At 40.1% G+C, this 20,572-nt stretch overlaps 1 protein-coding gene across 2 annotated transcripts in view; it reads right to left on the reverse strand.

Moving 5' to 3' along the window:
- FGGY (FGGY carbohydrate kinase domain containing) overlaps positions 1-8,778 on the reverse strand; it is a 137,860-nt gene extending 129,082 nt beyond the window's left edge. The window contains exons 1-3 of one of the 2 annotated variants that reach the window (XM_009884583.1): positions 8,572-8,778; positions 6,558-6,669; positions 4,625-4,776 (exon numbers count right to left, since the gene is read on the reverse strand). In XM_009884583.1, the coding sequence (XP_009882885.1) occupies positions 4,625-4,776; positions 6,558-6,669; positions 8,572-8,772 (465 nt within the window). In that variant the 5' untranslated portion in view covers positions 8,773-8,778. The remainder of the gene's footprint in view (positions 1-4,624; positions 4,777-6,557; positions 6,670-8,571) is intronic. The other variant, XM_009884582.1, reaches the window with a different exon arrangement.
- Between the last annotated feature and the right edge of the window lie 11,794 nt (positions 8,779-20,572).

The raw sequence follows: 20,572 nt of genomic DNA on the forward strand, positions 1-20,572 counted from the left end.
GTCAGACCCCTCCTCACAGAGGTCACATTTTCAGATACTACAGTTAGGAGCCCAGGGCAAAAAGTGAGAAGACAGGATCTCCTAATGTGGCCTTCCCAGTCAGGTTAGCATTGGGGAAAGGGAGAGGGAGGCTTTGATGACAATGTACGCACAATTAACATACAGGTTTAACAACAGTCCAAAGGGTCATTTAGTATCAATATCACATAATTTACTTCCAAAAATGCATCTAGTTAGTCACCTAAATAATTAGTCTCCTAAATGACTCTTAACAAACTAATTTAGTTTACAGTCGCGTTTATGCAACTTATCTTGTGTTAGCAAGACTGCAGTTTCATACAACTGAATCCATGGAATACAGAACATGGAAAAATCAAGGGAAATCTTGAATATTTATCAGTTAGGCAATAAACTCAAAAAGAAACATTTACCTTTATGCCAGCCTAAATAAACTTTGAAGCTCAAGAGAACAATGTTAAGAGTTCCAAAGAACTGAGGATCCACTGAAAGGAACATATTTCAGTGGGACTAATTTTAAGATTCTTCTAATTACATGCTGTTTATTGTTACAAATACATGAGGTTTGATTAAAAGAAAAGGATCAAACATTCTCCTAATGACACAAAAGTTAACTCTCCTGGTTATTCAGTAGATTTATAAATTCTTCTTTATTATTCATAGCAGGTTATTTTATCATAACTTCAGATACAAAACAGTTATTTTCCCCACTGCACCCTGTCTGTAAAACCTAAATCAATGCAAGCAGATATGGAATGTGCACAGCACCAACCCCAGGCAAAGATGTACAGGGCGAAAAGAGCAAAAAGATTTAATAGCATAAACTTTAAATTCCTGGGGAGTTAAAAAAAAAATTCCAGTGAATTCAAGGCAAAAGTCAACAGTGAATCTTCATATATTAGCGTATGTCCTCTGACCTGGAGCATTACTGTACAAAGTGTATGGCTGTGGGTTTTGTTTCGTTTTGTTTTGTTTATAAACATCCATGTGTTGTATATGTTGTAGCCACATAAAGCTTTCCGATCCAAAACTTTCAAGAAACCTGATGCCTACCAAAGGGAAAAAGGCCCAAAGTAGCTTCTAGATACACCTTGGTTTTGCCAGTTTTGATTATGGCCAGTCATAGAAGAATGTACCCAATCCACTGTTTGTCTTAAGTTCCTGGGATACTGTCCGGTATATGACAATATTAGGGTGGAACATTAAGAAAGAAATATGGAAGGAAAGGAAAAAAAAATCCCCGTGTTCCATGGCATGAAGAGGTTGACTGGAGAATAATATAGTTCACTGCCTCACGCATTTCCAGAACTAAAAGGCAAATGAAATTTTAGGAGCTTATTTCAGAAAAAAAAGATTCCTGTTCACACGAAGTACAGTTGGAACTCATTACCACAGGACATAGTAGGTGCAAAAAGTGCATGTGGGTTCAGAAAAGATTAGCTAAATTCATACAGCTAATCACTACTAATCAGACAAATAATGAGTCAAACAGATTTCTGGTCTGACCCAATACAGTTCTTGCCTCAAGCAGCAGGCTGCACCACTTGCAGTCAGATGGCTGGAAATAGTTGTAGAAATACTGGGAGTGTTTTCAGATAAAACCTGAACCAACTGTACACATTTGCAGAGGTTGGCAGAAAATTCTGGGAGAGTGTTTTACAATATAGCAACAGACTTTTGGGATGCTTTGAGAGGGATCTTATTTTAAAGCAGCTCCTGAAACTGCACTCACCGGAGCAAGCAGTAGCTTGGTAGGAAAGGTTTTTTCACATATGATATAGAAAACGTAAGCAGAGGTGACGATTTAAGTAAGACAAATAAACTACTCAGAGCTACGATACTATTTATGATACTTTACAGAAATCTTGCTGATAGCATATTTGGTGACATTTAGTAGTCAGGAAAGCTGGAGAGACCGAAGGCCATGATCACAGCCAGGCACACAGTGTGGGCAGACACTGGGTAAAATTTCCCCAGGCAGTTCTGCCAACACATCTCAGCCCTAACATTCAGTGCTCATAATGATCGCATTTTTGCCCTCTTCTCAGCCACACCAAGGGTTGTGTTTTTAAAAAGTCTAATTTTATGCCCATGAAGTTCCCATCCAGCCAACTGACTTGTGTGGCCTGTGGAAACCGGGTACAGTGCAGTTATTTTCTGAATACCAGTTGTCCCAATTAAATAGAAGCACAGTGAGAATTCCAGTTTCAACTTTGCAAAGCCTTCAGATATTCTCAGTTAAAAAGTATAAAATGAAAATAAAATCTTTCTTTCTACCTGCTAATCTTGTGACTGTCCCAAGGCATGTGAAACCCAAACTTCCTTTTTGCCAGCTTGTGCATTAGCACTAGCTTAAGAAATAATCCTGCAATCAGAATAGAATATTTTTTCCTTGTGGTGTATGAGCTAGATCAAAATCTCACTCTGCCAAGCCTCTGGGAACTGTGCAGTATTAGCAGGGGAAATACACTGAACAGAAAAGAAAGACGATACAACTCAAAAAAACATGAAGGAAACATTAATTACCATTTTATAAGTAGCTTCCTGACCATGCCTTTAATACCTGTGTCATAGTTTATTCATCTATAAAATATTAATAACAAAGAATCTGAAGAGACTTAAGTAATTTATTATTTGTAGACCACTTGAAGACACTCCACTGAATAACAACATATGTGCAAACTAAACTGGTGTTTCAGCTCTCGTTTGAAGACCCTGACATTCAAAGTTATTGTAAAATTCGCATTCCTTGGCAAAAAGTGAGAACACTTGCACACGTGAAGCTCAATTTCAGCTGTCAGAGGCTAACATGAACCTTTGCTGCTTGCCCTAAAAGCCAAGTAAAACATAGGTGCATTACTGTGATTGGCACTGAAAATAAGCCTCACTCTTCATGCAATTCCTTTCACCCTCCTACTTTGCAACAAATACAGAAGCAGTAAGCAAAAACTCGATCCTATACCTCTCTGAAGGTAAAAAGTTTAACACTACATGGCTACATCTCAATTGATTACAACCGACTCTGTAATAAATTATATTCTTCCTTCTCATGAGCTAGCTGAGGTGCTACTGTAGATGTCGCTTAAGGTGCCGGAGTTAAGCAGGGTAAGCTTAAGCAGTTTAACAGTATGTCTTTGCTAGTCCACTCAGGATGCAGGAACTGTCGCGTGAGCAGCTCAGCAAACAGATAATGAGGTAAAAAAACCCTCTCTTAAGGAAAATAATCTCTTTAGCTGGTACGTCAGGAGCTGAAAGGGGAAATATGAGCAAGCCCTGTTCCGTAATGCCCTTCTGCCAGGCAATTTCTGCTACTGGCTGGCACTTAGGGTAAGGTGAATTCTATTTCCTACCCATTTGCTCATAGAGGGAACAAGCCCTGCAATACTTGCCCTCCCCTTTATACTATAGCCGTTATGTCAGAGGGCTTTGAGGCTGTAGCATGTCTGGGTGACCGCATTTGGAGACCCCATAATCTGGTCTTTCCTGATCAATCAGGTACTGATATTCCAGACATTGCAATATAAAAATGTTTTAAACACAATGGATTCATTTAAGGTTTTTACAGCTTACTTTTTTATTATTTATAAAATGACTGTCATATGATACTTATAGCTCAAGAAGGAAAAAAACAGTAGATGGATATTCGTATTTCAGTATAGCATCTACAAACAACATTCATTATCCTCTGTTATCATTAATCTGTCAATACCTGCTTCTACCAGTTCATTCCTTTGACTTTCCCCAATCTGCACCTTGTTACTATATGATATTTCATGTTTGAAAGGACAGAAGACTGTGCTTGAAGCTGGCAGCAACCAATTTACATTTGGGCTTTGTTAAAATGACAGCAAGCATCATTGAGACCAAATGTAAAAGCCAGATTGGAGGAGGCTATAAAAAATTCAAGTGGCAAGCATTTCTCCTTTTATCTGACAGTTATTCTTAGAAGGCCACATGTCATTCTGTAACACATAAAATTTAAACACAAGAGACAGAGTTCCACATTACGAGCAGAGCACCTTCCCTCTACAGACAGTCTACTTCCTACAGATGAGACAGAACTAAACTGAAGCTCTAAATAGAGCATTTTCTCTACCAGCAGCCAGAGACATTCCCTCACTGTTAGATGCAATGCCGCAAAGGCAGTACCTCTAGCCAGGATACCCAATGTTGAGATGGTGCTGTTTAAATTGCTATAAATCCATCCTAGAACTGGCACCTAGACCCCTGTAAGCATGCCCGGCTACAGTAGTTGCAGCAGGAAATACGCCTCCATAACTAAATCCTAGGATACTCTGAGGACTCATTCATTACCTGTAACTAAATTTGAATGTATATCTGACCTTAAAATTAGATACAAAAGGCATATGAAATGTTTCAATCAGGAAACACTATATTTCAATAAAATCAAAGATCTTTCTAAATAATTGAGAGGAAAAAAAGAATCTCAAAACATTTTCATCACAACTTAAAGCTGGCCTTATTTTGCACACCTTTGGTTTCAACACTAAGGCTGAAGACTTTTGTTTTAGAAATTTCATTCTCCAAAATAAACAAAGGGTCTTAATCATTAGTAAAAATGCATCATAGTCTTAGATGTACTCACTTCCTTTATCCACAGCAATTTAGGTGGCTGCATTTCCACAGACATCACTCCCCCTACATAGCTCAAAACCCTGTGCTGCGTTGCATTGATGCGCTCAACTTGACTGACTGCACGATGGTCCATCCACATAATAACATTCCTATAGTTTTGTCCTTGGGGAAAAGAAAAATAGATTATTTTAGGTCTGGTTTAAGCCCACCTCAGTACCATAAATTACTGAGCTTCACACTTTCACTTCTACATAGAAGACTCAAATTCTATTTGCTTTAATAATCCACAGTAGATATCTAAAGATCAAATTCTAGCCCTGTGAGGCAACATGCTGCGCACTGAGAATGCCGACTGAAACCAACCAGGCTTGTAAGCACCCAAGAATTTTGAAAAACCATGCTCTTGTAAGCTGCATTTCATTCAAAGAACCTAAACTTCTTGATAAAGTACCCATATTATTTAAAAATATGAAGCAGCATTTTGGTGACTAAGAACGAAAAATGTGACAAAATCTGAGCAATTATGTTACAAACGGAAATTAACTCAGGTAGTCAGCTAGATAGATAGTTACAGGGATTCTCTCTCCTCTTCTGCTGTTAGGAAGAGAACTACCCTAATTCCTTTCAGAAATAGTTCCAGGGGGGTAATTTGTGGAAATGCTTTTATTTTGGATGTGGAAGGAAAAAGCATTTGGCAAGTCTGCATAGCACATGAGAACAAGAAGCAAAGAACATTTATCAAAATTAACCTATAGAGGACCTGCTAGACGGGTGGAACAGTAATCCAGGTGACACTTCAGATTCCTCTCTTGCTAAGTACACTGCACACTCAACTTCATGGCATAGCCACTCATGCATAATCTTGAAACCATACTCCAAGACCAGGCAGAAGTATGAGGCACACCAATATTTCTAACACGGATTTAAATACAACTTACAACTGTGAGACTGCCTGAAACCACACCATTGCATGCCCATACCAATGTGACAGTATTCAGTGCCTTCTTGTCTTTTTATTTAACAACAACACTGAGTAAACTCGAAGTTCTTGGGGATAACAGAGAATAAAAAATGAGAACTGATTTGACTCAATAGACCAAAATAGCCCCAGACATCATTAGGCATTGAACAGACTGTAAGAGACTCTCAAACTGAAAAATAAATAATCTCATCTAAATTTAGCAAAGGACATTTTGGGGGCAAAGCTGGTTTTCTGAGAAGGCTAGGAGCAGATGACAAATACATCTGAGAATAGAAAGGGAACATCAACAGAATTGCGATTATGGCTCTGTAACTACTGATTTAGCACACACCTAATCTTAAATGGGATTCGCTGAAAAAAACTGCATCACAGACTTCTTGAGTCTTCTGAATCATCTACTCAAAAGCTAATAAAAAAAAATCAGAATTTTTAGAAAAAGGTCAAAGACTGTTTCTGAAGTTTAGCATTGTCCCAGGCAAAGACAGAACACCAGTGTAATAAAATGCACAAGCTGAACCTCTTGCCTGCAGCTCCACGACAGAGTAAGCAGTTAAGACTATACTAACACTACATTTTTAGCATTCCTTTAGCCAGTGTGGATGTGCATTCATAAACACCATGAAGTCAGGATTAGTAAAGTCTGAAGGAGGAGAAAGCATGCACAAAAGACAAATGAGCATAGATTTCTCTAAGAAGCAGTCTCTCTGAGCCAAGATGAATGAATTTGATCTTAGGATGTCAAACATTTAGCCAAACAGTAAGTAATTCTCATCACAAATTTAATTTTTGCAGTTGAATTAAAAGAGTAAAACCAGAAAAAAAAACTCTTGTAAAAAAGATTTTCTATCATCTATATCTCCAAGAGTCAACCCCATAACTTGGCGTTTGGATGAAACTGTAGTTCACTCACGTCAGTGACAAAACATGTACAGTAACACCAATTTTTGTGCTGGAGTCCTACCTTCACAGTTGACTGCCAAAGGTTGGAATTGTTTATCCACAACAACAAGGGAACATGTTGCATCAAAACCAACCCCTCGAATCCGGCTGGCATCTATTCCACAGACAACTTTCTGCAAATATACAAAACACACATGAATACAAATATATCCATACATATGCATGTACCATGTGAACTAATGAGTACTGAAAATGAGTTACAAGTTAGAAATGCAAGCTATACCTCCAAAATTTTTGAGAGACGGTATTCTTTAAAACCTCTAATCAAAAATACACCAAACTACCAAAGATTCCTTTGTTTTCAAAACTGAATTCAAAGGCCCATGAAAAGTTCTTTAATAACTTTTTAATCCTCCTAGTCACAGCCCTGGATGAAAGCAGGAAGCACAAAAATATCAGAAAATAAAGGTAGCAGAAAACTAGCGATGATAATTTTCTCTCTTTTCTGGATGTGAGCTGCATGTGAAAAATTGACGCAGGATTAGGGCCAAGTGTTTCCATCAGTTACATCACTCGGTTCCTACCTGTGGAAGCAACGATCTTCTAGAATTGCTTTGGTACTACTGTGCAACTTTTTGTCTTGCAATAGAGAAGGGTCCCAAAAATCCCACTGTAGCAGTGACAATACCTCTGCAATGCACATCTATTTAAAAGCTCTGCTACCAAGAGTTTGGATAGCATACTTTTTGGAAGATTTTCCAAAAAAAATCACCACCCAAAAAGGTCTGAAGTTCATGGCTTCCAGCAGCACTGGAAAAAAAAGCACAACACCCACATGGATTAAGTGCCAAGTGAGGTTGCAAGAAACTTAAAATGTAACACAGTAATAAATTGCCACTTCTCAGCAACAATAAAAATATCATTATTTTAATTAGTACTATAATGAAAGACTTTTCACTAGACTTGCTACAGCACCAGTCTCTTACTGGCTCTGTAAAGCTATAGTTACACAGACCATATTTTATTGCTTACATATAAGAGCTGTATTTAAAGAGGTCCAGAGCAAGAACAAAGCAATTCACAAAGAGAAAAATCAAATAAGCAGAACAGGCGACTTGCTGTAACATCAAGCTGTTCTTCCCTATCACTCCTGTCACTCCCTTCTTTTCCTTCCTTCCCCCTCACCTCATCTCCATCTCAGGGCATTTCTGCAGAGCCAAGCTCATTAATGTTTGAAAAGGCTGATCAATAAAAAGAGAATGGGTGAACTGTCCATCTGCAAATTACCAAGCATATCATGAATATTTAAAAAGCCAACCTCAGAATGTGGAGCAGGCTGGGGCTTTATGAAGAAGGATGAAATGGCCTACATGTGCGTTGCCGAGCAAGGTCACTAATTTGCTTTCACCACCAGCATGTACAGGCAGATCGTTGGATCAGAGAGTACAAACTTTCCTTTATAGTAAGGTTTATTTCAATCTGGTTTTATGCTTGATACTATCCACAGAAGTATATAATTTATTTTGGTCTTACACTACTGGACAGGCATCTTAATGAGGATCACAGGTGTCAGACATTATGTTAGACACCAGCCACAAACCAGATTACAGCTTCTCTACAATAAATGCTCCTTTGTGACTCCAGTGTAGGACAACACAAATCTTTAAAAATATGCATTACCAGGTTCTGAGCAACCTTGACTCTTCAAAGAGCTGTCTCGTCGCTAGAACATACACCAGCAAAACAAAACCCACAGATGTGAATCCTGAAGGCAGTGGGTAAGTTCTCCCTCTGAGCTAATAGCGCAAAGGAAGAGCTTTCATCCTATTTTCAGTTGTATCACAAGCTGCTTTCACTCTGGCCTTCAGCTCCTCAGCGGTATAACAGACATTGTGAGTCTACATCTGCCATATCCTCAAGGTGCTTTAATGCACAACAACGGTTACAGTTACACAGTAAATACATCATGCACAGAACTGGATGTTAAAGGCCACTGACTGGAAGACTTTAAACTTTCAAAACTTGAAGAGCTACCTGCAAGACAGATCTCCTTCATTTTCTTTTTCCTGGCATACCTTTGTGACCGAGCAACAGGCAGCCCATATGTCTGCAGAGGACTGCTCGTAGTGGTCTGGTTGGGGTTCCCAAATTTGGATTGGCTGATCTGCATGTGCCACTACTGTCCCAAACTCGTCTACCAAAGCCGCGCGAACACTTGCTGACCCAACATCAATTCCAACATAGTATTTTACTGGAGCCTGCTTCTTACTCTGCATTTTTAATAAAACCTGTTGGGGGAAAACAACAAAAAAAAAGGGTTAAAAACAGATGAAATGACTGATGATGCAAAGCTGTGCTGAACATGACAAGAGAGATGCCGCACAGGCACTTTGCTTGGTAAGTCTTTTTTGCAGCAAGTCTTCACTTAGCATTTCTTAATTAATTTGAGTTTTCAAGTCCTGCACTAGTTGTACTTTTTTTCTTCAAATGTTTGTGTATAAGTTTCATAGCACAGAGGTGCCTGAAAAGCAAACTGTAAATGTGCATGGAAGAATACACATGCTAAGATAAAGTTCATGCACTCAAACAATCACGGAACTGAGCTGGGGCCATACAGTATCATGCCCGCATAAAGGGAAAATGGGGGAAGGAGATAGGAAGGGAAGGAAAGGGTATGGTTCCAAATTCAGGAGCAATCAGGAGCTAGTGCTTTACACAAAAGGGAAGTTTCAATACAGAGAATTCTGGGTTTTCATGAATTCTGGCAGACGGGGAAGCTGCTGATGCCTGTTAAATTGGATTCACCTCTGGACAAGGCAGGAAGAACCACCACAGATACGTCATTGCCTCAAGGCAAACAAATTATACTCCTGAATTAGTGAAAGGGGTGGTGTGCCTGGCTCTACTGAACCCTGACCTGAAGAGGAATGAGGAGCCAAGAGCTGCAGCCTGCCATAGAGCCAACCAGCTGATGAGTGAATGAGACAGTGAGTCAGGCAGAATATGAACAGTTTCCACTCCCCAAAAAAGTGGTGAGATGCTGATAATTACAATAACTAAGTGACAATCTGGCATGTATTACCCAATCTTTGAGCCCTCCAAAGAAAGAGAAAGAAAAAACCATTTAAAAAAAAAGGGTTAGGTTTTTAAGAGCCATCCACCATCCAGACAATTTTAAAGATTCAGAAAATAATTTGCTGAAAATGTGTTGAGTTATGAAAGCATCCCAGGAAATCTCTGCCTACTCTCTCATAACCTACAAAACAAAGTGAGGTTAAGTTAATTGATTTAATTACTCACAATGAGTTGCTTACTTCACTGTATTACGTTTAACTATTTGACATTTAATACAGTGACAAATGCACTGTACTTAATTTCTCACAGTTTGTCCTTAATTAATAGTTAACATTTACATTTTAATCAAGCTTGGAGAATGCTAAGTAAAAGCTGATACAAAGTACTTAAAATGTCAAATGAGTACCAAGTTTAGTGCTTGTGTGAATCTCCTGATAAGCCTCTAAAACACACAAAACTCAGCTGCTGCGTAGTTTCTGATTTCCAGAAAATGAATGAATCAGTTATAATGTGATAAATACACAGTATTTACTGAGCACCAAAATGATTCTACTTAAAAACAGCCCATCTCTCCCAAAGGAGTCACCTGGATTACTTCTGTGTATGGAAGATGGGTTGTTCAGAGGCAGGAACGTAGGTAAAGGGGGAAAGATTTGGAATGTACTGCTGAGTAGAACAATGGGATTATTCACATTTCAAATTAATCCTTTTTTTTTTTTTTTAAATAACTAGAGTTCAGTGGCAAAGTATACCAAAAGCCTGATAGAAAAAGCAGTGGAACAGAAAATGGTAAAAGCTGTCTTTCTACCTTCAGACCATAACAGCTGATCTTATAGCCATGTAAATTGTACTCAATTTGGAAACGATGTTTTTTAATTGTTTTATTTCTACAAGACAGAAAAACAAGCCTTTTTTTTTTCCCCATGAAGCGTCTCAAGTATAGGTCAAGATCTAGCCTTGGGTTTCAGCCCAAACATAGTGCTGGCACAATGTAAGTGGCTGTTCGCATCTATGGTTGGCTTGTAACCACTGCTGTTGATGGCTATTACAGATCTGTTATCACGGAGGGTTAGAGGTAGCAGGTGAAATAATGATAAAAAAAAAAGGGAGGGGGGGGAAGGCAGTCGGCTATCTCAGAAAACTCATAATTCAAGCATCACCCCAGATAACAACTAAGCAGTGTAACTGCTGAATTAGGGCAAATTTTCATTTGCACTTAAAAGAGCATAAGCCAACACCTTGGCTAAGAAAACTACCCAGCTTCCCCTCATCCTACCCCATTAAATGGTTCATGGAAATGCAGTTAGTCTGTGGAGATCTGTCATCGCAATTTGTCCCATATGATCATTTTGTACTGCCTGAATCTGTCACTTCATGCTTAGACTACCACTGCTGGCAGCCAGGGACCATTTTTTTGTTCTTCACTTGGACAGCATTAGCCTGAGAGAGTGCTGTCCATCACTACAGCTCCTAAGCAGCTTCGTACAAAAGTAGTTATCACACTGCATTCTATACGCACCATGGCAGGGTCACTAGAGGAAGCAGTACAGATCATTAGCTTCTAACAATATCAGAAACTAGAAAAAACTCAAAGCTATAGAGCATCTTGCGGTACTGATGGAAATACTAGCTACTCGCTTTCAGCATACTGATTCTGCCCAGTAGATTAGGTGCAATACACACTAATCTTGTTAAGCAAGGTCATCTGTTCAAGCGATGAGCAATCAGCTAAAAATAATGGTGTGCCATGAGTCTAACACCTCGGAATATTGGCAAGAAAGCTCGCTTTATTTTCTTGGCCCTGGCTGTATGACCTGGTCAGATTAACAAAAGCTAATGCCTCTGTCACAGAGAGGACAATTCTCCTGATATCAGTGATTAATACTGCATCTGTCAGCTGGGGATACTTACAGCACTCTGCATCTTCCTCTTAGCCTTTGGCTGTAAAAGCAGTTTTAAGACATTCTTTTCAACACATGATGTTCACTTTTTAATTTTGCAGTCCATCTCCCCAAAGTTTAAAAGGCTGGCTGCAGATGCTGCTAGGTACTTGCAAGAAATTTCACTATACAGAAATGACCTAGGACTGTTCCTGATACTATCTCACGAATTTCTCTGGTTTTCCCTATTTCGGCACTGCCTTTAGCTGCTGACTCATAAGGATAGGAATAAGCCACAAGCTGCAAAGCAGATTTTTTTTTAAACATAGGCAAATCTTTCTCACTTGCTCTTCTCAAAATACAAATAACAAAAGGAGTATTTTACATCCTGCCTCCTTCTCACACACACACACAATATTACTCTAATTTTTTATTTCTCTTCCACGTATGGCAGCCTTGATTTTAGCTCATTAATGTGTTTTTGCTACTTAGAGAACAAGTTTAACAGATGTTAGAGAATTAAACTGATAGTACCTCCTACTCAGCACTTAAAATTACAGCTTTGCATTGGATTCTTCCCACAAACATTTGAAACCTGGAACCCAATCAGCCCATGGCATGTTTACTTTCCTTTTTTCCTTACTAAGCGACCAGAATGTGCATGTGTGAGTGACTGTGCAGGAAGCAGAGCTTGTTTATATGCTCAAGCAGTACATATCAGTCTACGCGTATCCACTACTTTATTTCTGTAAATCAGCGGACATAAGAAAGAGTTAAGTGACAGAGTCCAAAAACAAGAACCACAAATCTATTTTAACTGGTCTTTCTCTGAGTAAAGCTCACCCAGATTTACAAAGCAATACTTCAGTATCTTACGAAAAAAAAAAAAGGCTAAAAGTAAATATTAATCCTTTTTTCAAGCACAGCAAGCACTAAGTTACTGAGGCTGTTCAAAGTATAGCGTCTCTGCAACAGGATCTGATCTACTTGCAAAAACATCATTTGGTGCCAAGGGTTTTTCTGGAATACCAATCACTTGGTATGCCACCTACTTGTCAACTGGATCCACAAAAAGCACTGTCATCTCTAGGTCATAAGTGTTACGAATTAGGGACTCTGTCTAAAGGTATTTCTTGAGAACCTAAGAACTCAGCCGTGGTTGGTGGAAAATATTTAGCCAAAGTACTTTAATAAGAATTTAAAGAGGAATGTTGCCATTCAGTTTTATTTACAGAAGATTCCTTTAGTACAAGAGGAATCTAGTACAAGAGGAAGCTGCAAATTAAAAAAAGAAGAAACTCTTTAATCGAGTTCCGAGGTAGAAGGTCCCAGCACAAACTTCTTGCTTTGGAATGCGGACACCAACGTTCATTGCCATGTGCGAGGAAAATTTTGTTGTGCAAATAAAACTTTAGGTTGGATTTTGTATCTATCTACTGCATTCTTAGCATACAGCTTCTGCAGTCAATACGATCATGGGGAAAACAGCACACCAGAAAAATGGCTGAAATAAAAAGTCCTAAAGGTCCAGTCAGACAGGTCAATTCCTCGAGCCTGATATTCCTAACAAGACACCAAAATATTTGATACATGGATGATGCACATTTATGGACTTCCCAAGAGGTGGAAAGCGGTGGTGCTAATACCACTACCTTCTATATTCCTGAAATATCTAACCCAGGAAGCTTGGCTTCTTGCAGCCAAGAAAAAAGGCCTTCAAAACTTCAGCACAGCTTTGCCTGTCCATTGCAGAATTAGGGTCCTATCTTTACAACTTATTATTTGAATTTGCAAACAGACAGAGAGGGAGAGAGAAAAAAAAATAAATTAAAAGACATGTCCACCTTGACCATGTTAGTCCATGACTATAACTGCTAAGAGAAGACAAGAAGCCAAAATTCCCTCCAAGCACTAAAACAGCAATGGCCTCTTTCTTTGCAAATCACAGCAGGGACAGAATGGCTTTTCAAACAAACATTTATGATCAAAGAGCTACAGCATATGATAAATATTTATATGGCCCATTATATAATAGTCTGTATAAATATTATTCAAAATATGCGTGCTGGAAACCACAGACTTCCCGGTTTACCCTTAAACAAATGCGCTAGTTTTCTCACATAGGCAATGAAAAAAAGGAGGGGTGAAACTGTCATTTTCAAAAATATTTCTTTAAAAAAAAAATCCTTACCATTGTTTACTTTAATTTAAGGAATGACTAAGTAACCAGATGATTGCTTCATACTAACTACTAAACTCCGCCTGTCCTACCTTAATTCAAGGTTATCAAAATGCCAGGACATACCTTTCCGTTAAAGCTACAGCACAGGAAGGCTGCCCACTCACATGCACACAGGCCGAAACTCAGCAGAAGTATTTATCAGCAGCAAGTATAGATTTTGTGGTATGGTGTGCTGAAACACAAGGAATTACGAAGGGCTGGCACTTCTGTTTTAAACTTTGATCTTTGGAACACTGCAGGTTGCCCAGACCCAGTGATCATGGATAAACAGTATGTTTTTAGTAGTGCAGCTGTACTTTTCCGTGGATTACCGAGAAAAAGATTAACAGGCTCAAATTAGGCTCCGTAATCTTAGTGTGAAAAGATCTAAATGTGTTAAATAAAAGCTGCTTTTCAATTGTAGAAAGGAGATAAAATGAAAGAAGCATTTTTGATATTGTATTGCACTTTGTTGGCTTTCTAGGGTTACAGAAAACTAACAAAAGCAGTGGTGGTAGAGTGGCAATCTCTTCTTGAAGACAGTGAACTCCCTTTCCTCTTCCAGGATGTGAAGAGAAAAAGAAGGCACATGTCTGTGTGGGAGAGAAGGAGCAGATGGAGAATTCTAACGCTGTGTTGAAGGGTAGTACTAATATAGAATAATAGCCTTAAATGCCCAAGGGACTATGCTATAACTATCAACAAGCATTTATTTTTCAGCTACCCAACTGCAAACAAAACAAAAATAAGGAACAAAAGCATACCTCGTCTCCCCTTTTCCCTTCCCAAAACAAAAACACGTACATGCAGGAGATCTCTGTCTTAGGAATGTGAGGACTGTGTTAACAATAACAAAACTGAAATAAATAAAAACCAAGCTGGAGAAAGTATGCTTCTTCACTAAAATCCAAACACTTCTAGATTATTTCATCCATTCTCTGGTAAATTCTGTAGAGCTTTCTCACCCCTCAGAAAAGGAACACCAGCTTCAAATAGTGGAAGAGACCTCATTTTAGTGGTAGAATCAGACCCCAACTTCCAGCCCCATAATACCTACACTGTTCCACCAAAACCTTCCTACTTGCCCCCTGAACATCGTAATGTAGTCCCAATAAATCCCACCAGAGGACTGAAAACATTCTACTACTTTCTAGTATCTCCTTTTCTCTATATAAATAATTCACTATGTACCAATCTTCTGTAATGTCTCTCCTTATCATTTTTCCCCCCTCTCTCAGTGTCCAAGACAAAGCCATTACTTCATCACTGCCTTCTGCCCTTTAATTATATCTTTTGTATTTTAAACACTTACAGGCCAAACTACTTCTACCTGCTTTGATATAAAGCAAGACATATCCCAGTTTATCCTGGTATAACTGATTAGCAGAGAAATGAAAATGACTAAGCAAATTATTCTAAGAAATGACATCCAAAATTTATTTATTTTCAGCTGCTACTGCCTACATAGATATCTCACTCATGAGCAGCAGAAAGATGTCAGCATGACCAGTGTCAACAAATGCCAAGCTCTAAAACGTACAACAAAGTTGGTTTTCTTTATAATCTGCTCTAGAAGAGATTGCATCAAAACAGAAAAACGATGCTTGCCTTCAAGTTCCTTTCTTGAACTCACACTGGCAGATACAGCCCATAGTACCATTGATCAAATAAGAGCAACGGCATTCTGGACCCTGATTAAAGAGCATAGCTGCACTGGGTCAGATAAAAGGTCCAATTAGTACAGTATCCTGCCACAAACAGCAAACGCCATGAGAAAAGCATATGTCTGCCCTTTTCATCCAGCAATACTTCCCCAAGACACCTTCTTCCTCCTGCTATCTATAGTAGAGGCACTTCCTGAGCCAGAAATTTTATCTTAAGGATTAGCAGACCTTGAAGGCTTTTTCCTCTCCAAATTTGTTTGTGCTTTTTTTTGAATCCAGGGAAACTTTTGCAACTGCAAACTACTGTGGCAATGAGTTATAAAGTTCTGTGTAAACATGCAAGAAAAAGTCCTTTCATTTGTTCTGAGCGTGGCACCTGCTAGTTTTATTTGATGTGCCCGAGTTCCTGAGCTAGAGAAGACATTAAGCAATTGCTCCGTATTTGCCTTCTCCATGCAGTCATGATTCCACCAGCTTCTGAACTGTCCCCAGAAGGCTCGCTGCAGCTATTTACAAGACCTTGAGTGATGAGCTGAACTCACAATCTTAACGTGGTCAGGAAAGTCAAAAGGCATTTTTCTGCTCTCTGACTGTTCATGGATGTGGCTATAATAAGTACCATAATACAGTGCAGCAGTAAGTACTAATAAGCAGCAAGTAACTATCCCAAGACTGCAGAGATACTGCTCAGAGATGCTCACAGCAGAAAAAAAGTTGGTGTCAACTGAGAGGTGCTGCTTTGGAGCACAGAGGTGGCTACGGAAGGCCAGATTTCAAACTTCAGGCAATTGCCACTGCGCTGGCCCTCAAAGTGTGTCTAAACAGAGGAATCCAGGAGCTCCTCCCAACTATATGCTTGGAGAAGACTTAAGACTACTGCTCACCCTGGTTTTCTTTGGAAGGAAGATCAAGGCACCCACGCAGTTGTTGCATGTCCTGATAGGCTCTGCATTGCATCAGGCAGGAGACCGATGCTGCAACAGGCAGGAGACCAATGCTGCAGCATGCCTCGCAAAGCAGCCACGCTGCCCGGTCAGAGACTGTGAGACCACAGACAGACCAGGACTATCACTGTAAGATCATCAACATGGCAGTGGTAAACTGGGCTGCCCCGTTTGTTCCCCAGCCTGTAACTATGCTGCACAAAAAGCCAAGTTCGGCTCTCTCTCTGCTTCACTGCCCATCTAACACCAGGCACAGCAGGAAACAGCTGCAGAGCGGAGCTCTCAGGAAAAAGGAAAGCTGAGCAAAGAACTACATGAACACACAAAATGAGATGAGGAGCGAAGGCACGTGCTCCTGGGGAAACCCAACAGCTCCAAATCCCTCTGGGGCGCTCTTGGCCCTGCTTGGACTGGGCCATCACTTCAAAAGCAGTGATCCTGCATCCATCAGTGGCAAAACTCCCAGCCATATTAGTAGTTCAGGATTAAACTCTTGACGATTGTCAACATTACAGGTGCACTCACATGTCTGCAAGATTTTGAATGCTTGCCATAACCTATAATTTGTCAAACAGAGGAAATGTTGATCCCTTTATGCCAAGACACAATTCTCACGCAGGAAAAACTGAGGAATTAAGAGGATATACAGCAGGACCCTGTCTTCTCCACACCCTGAAAACAGCAATCAATACAATTCATGCACAGCAACCTATTTAGATCCATTCCCTCCTCTGACACTGCAGCTGCAGGCATCCCTAAAGGCTGTGCTAATGATCTGGCAGACAGACATGTCCCAAATGACACTGCAGAATGCTTGAAGCTCTGAAAGAAGACACTATCTTGTTTACATTGACTGCGAGAGGAAAAAAATGCCATCTGATTATTACATAAATTCTAGCTGTAACAGCTTCATGACTAGTTGAAAGGAGGCAACAGGCTCCAAAATGACTGATGGATCCAAGTGGTTGGATCCGTCGGCTTATTAATCTAATGCTGAGATCTTTCTCATTCCTATATCTCTATCACTTTAGCCCACCCCATGCTGGACAGAAAGAACTATCTCCGTTCACTGCCTGTAAAAGAGAGGCAGATTCCTGTACTGTGACTTTTGTGTTTTTCATTCTATGTTATAAGGGAAATGGGGAAACAAATAATAAAAATAAAACCAAAACAAAACACACACACAAAGAAGCATACAGTAAACTCATCCCTAGCACAATAATGTTAACTTACAAAATATCTGTTTAAATTATAAAATATAACCTGGAGTAGAATGTGATTCAAAAGGCACAATTACAGTTCATGGAACCACATACACGCTAGCTTTAAACCGCATTCCTAGAGCAAACCAGCGTCAGCACCGTGAGCTTCAGTGCAGGGTACATACGCTTATCCAGAATCCTGGGTAAATAAAGCCATTTTGCTACTGTTGATACCGAATTAGCCAACTTTAGGTTATAGTCTAACTTTAATCACATCTGCAGATTCCAGTGCTACATCAAGGTTGAATTTGGCCCTAGCTGTGTGATTACGTATCAGTAGATCAGTACAAAAATAATTTGTTCTGAGTTCACAGTTTTATGAAATGACAAAACATCAAAATTAGCATTCTGGCTGAAATCCACTGCATTTCCCATCAAGGCTTACACATTTAAGCAACATCTGAACCAACTGTCTATAATTACTCCTGGCAGATACTGGAACACTTAGACCAGCAGTAGATGCAACAGTGAAATCAATTTTTAAAGACATGCTGTAAACCACTTCTTTCAAGATGCTCAGCCCAGAAGCAAACATGTGTCTATAAGCCGAATCCACAATTTACCATACAGTATTTGTTCACTCTTGCATAGTAAGAGCACGAGAAGAACGACAGCCCTAAGTAAGCTGTCATTTTAAAATTAAACATTTATTTGGGCTGCAATTCCAAAAACACTAGCCCTGAAGTTCCTGTCACAACTACTTAAGAGGAAGTGAGGTTGCACATTAGCTTAGGTCAAAAGAAACACAAATTCTGCACAAAAATCAGATATCTAGATAGACCATACATGTCTACGTGCCTTTCTTTCTTTTCAGTGAAAAAAGAATCACGTCTGCTCATCTGAACCCAGTGAGTTCTCTTCCTTCTCCTTACATACACAGCTGGGTTTTTTTGTTTTTATCAACATAAAATCTGCCTTCTTAGTGATCCTATCAGGCTCATAATTTCAAATTCCCACAAAGACAAGCCTGAAAGGGTATCAGGCGAACACCTCCCTGTAAGTTCCCTTCAATGACTTTCTCAAAACATCTCAGAAGTTAAGAGCTTGTAAGCTTGCTTGCCTCAGACAGCTGAAGGTCACAAATTTTCAAACTTTATTTTATGATCGGTCCAAGTACTTTCCCTTTCACGTGTGGAAATGCAGGGGAGAAACTGAAGGCAGCTCAGTATTAACACGAGCCAAAAAAAAAGAATGCTCATCAGAGATTCCCCTTTGAAAATCAAGCTCAGAAACACCTTTCTACCAAGGCTATGCCACTACTGGTCATTTTGCACACTAGGCTCTTTGATATTCCAGTGGCAAGTACCAGGGAAAAATTTCAATGTGAGTCATCAGAAAAGCCAGAGATACAAAACAGGAACACACAGGAGAGCTATTCTGATCCTCTCCTGTAAATCTACTAGTTCTCAGGAAACAGATCAACCTCTAACAGAATCAAAAGAATAGTTAAAGAAAGAACAGCTTATGGAAAGAGAGAAGGCAGACTTCTTGACAGAGTACAAGAAACAAAATGCGTAAGAGCCCTTACTTGGGAAGAGGATCACTTTTTCGAAAGAACCAACAGTTTCAAATGGTAACTTAGCTGTAGGACTGTTAGAAGTACAGGACAGAGTAACAAAAGTGGCTAAGAATACACATAAAAACTTCCCAGCATAGTACTAGTTTATTTAGTCTCTCCTGACACTATAAATTTCTTTCTGTCCTGATTCTTACAGCTGGGAACAGCTGTACCTACAAGAACCCAATTCCCCCTATTTTCCTCTTTCATCCTCCTATCCCAGGCACCCTTCCCAGGAAAAAAAAAAAGCTCCTTTTTTTTTTTTTTAACCATATGCCAGTACATATTCCTGAAGGAATGGGGGCCATTAACATTTAAACACACTTTAAAATTTCAGTATGTTTTTGTACTACATTTAAGTACGTTTAGAAAAAACTTAATTTCAATAAATTAAGCAAATGGTCTTCCAGGATGAGGGAATGCATGAGGATGAAAAATGAGAAGACCACCTTCACAATGATGCGTCTGTTTATTATTTTCTAAGAACCTCGGAGATGAGAGAGACCTCTCCTCTCCTTCCCTAACAATTCCTAAGTGTTCTCCAGAGAAGAGGCACTGATCCTAAATTTATTAAACTAGCTAACAAGTCCCAGGCACCTCAGCAGAGAAAGAATCTGCAAGGTCACCCGTTCCTCATGGGTGCAGAGCACGTCACTAGCGAGGAACACGGCCATTACGAGGAGGTCTGGAGCCGAGCTCAAGTAAACTCCACCAGGTTACTGGGGTGGGCTCCGTGCCAGCCCACAAGCTTTATGAGAATGCAGGAGTGACTGCCATGTGAAGGAGACACTGCTGCAAAGGTGTGAGAAAGCAGAGCTGCAGGAGGAGGCAGAGGTGGAAGCAAGCAGCGAGAGGGCTCCAGTGCCAGCAACACAAGACTGGAAACGACCAACTTGTGTAAAAGCAAGAAATACATTTAAGGAAATCTCCCAGGGATCTGGAGGATTAAGCAAGTATGCAAGTGATGTACATGTCCCATCTGCCTACGTCAGGTCACCTGAGTGCTGCCATTTAAAGCTCAGGCAACGGCGGCAGGGAAAATGGTGACTCCTACACCCCCGCCTGCAGGAGGAGGCCATGTGCCTACCCCAGCCCTGCAAAACCTCAAGGGCCTCCCCAGGCGCTGCTGTGCACCCCCAGTGCTGCCTGGAGCCTGTCAACGCAAAGGGCCTGTGAAATAGGGCAGACCCATTCTCATTAAATTTAAGCGTTATATATAGGCTGTGCTGTTGAGAAACATCAGTAAAAGCAAACTTGGGGAAGCCAGGCAGGGAGACGAGAATGTAAATCCTACAATGCCCCAGCAGCTACGTGAAAACCAGGCTCCGAAACGGATTCGGAGCGATTTTAATCGCACAGCCAACGCACGGCCTGGACGAGCAGCCTGAGGCCTGGCGGGGGGTGGGGGGGGTGTGCAGGGAGAGGGGCTCCCTGGGGACAAAGCCGGCGGGGCGGGGGGGAGGTGTTACCCA

This window comes from Charadrius vociferus, unplaced genomic scaffold, assembly GCF_000708025.1.
Source record: "Charadrius vociferus isolate BGI_N301 unplaced genomic scaffold, ASM70802v2 scaffold163, whole genome shotgun sequence".
Lineage (NCBI taxonomy): Eukaryota > Metazoa > Chordata > Aves > Charadriiformes > Charadriidae > Charadrius > Charadrius vociferus.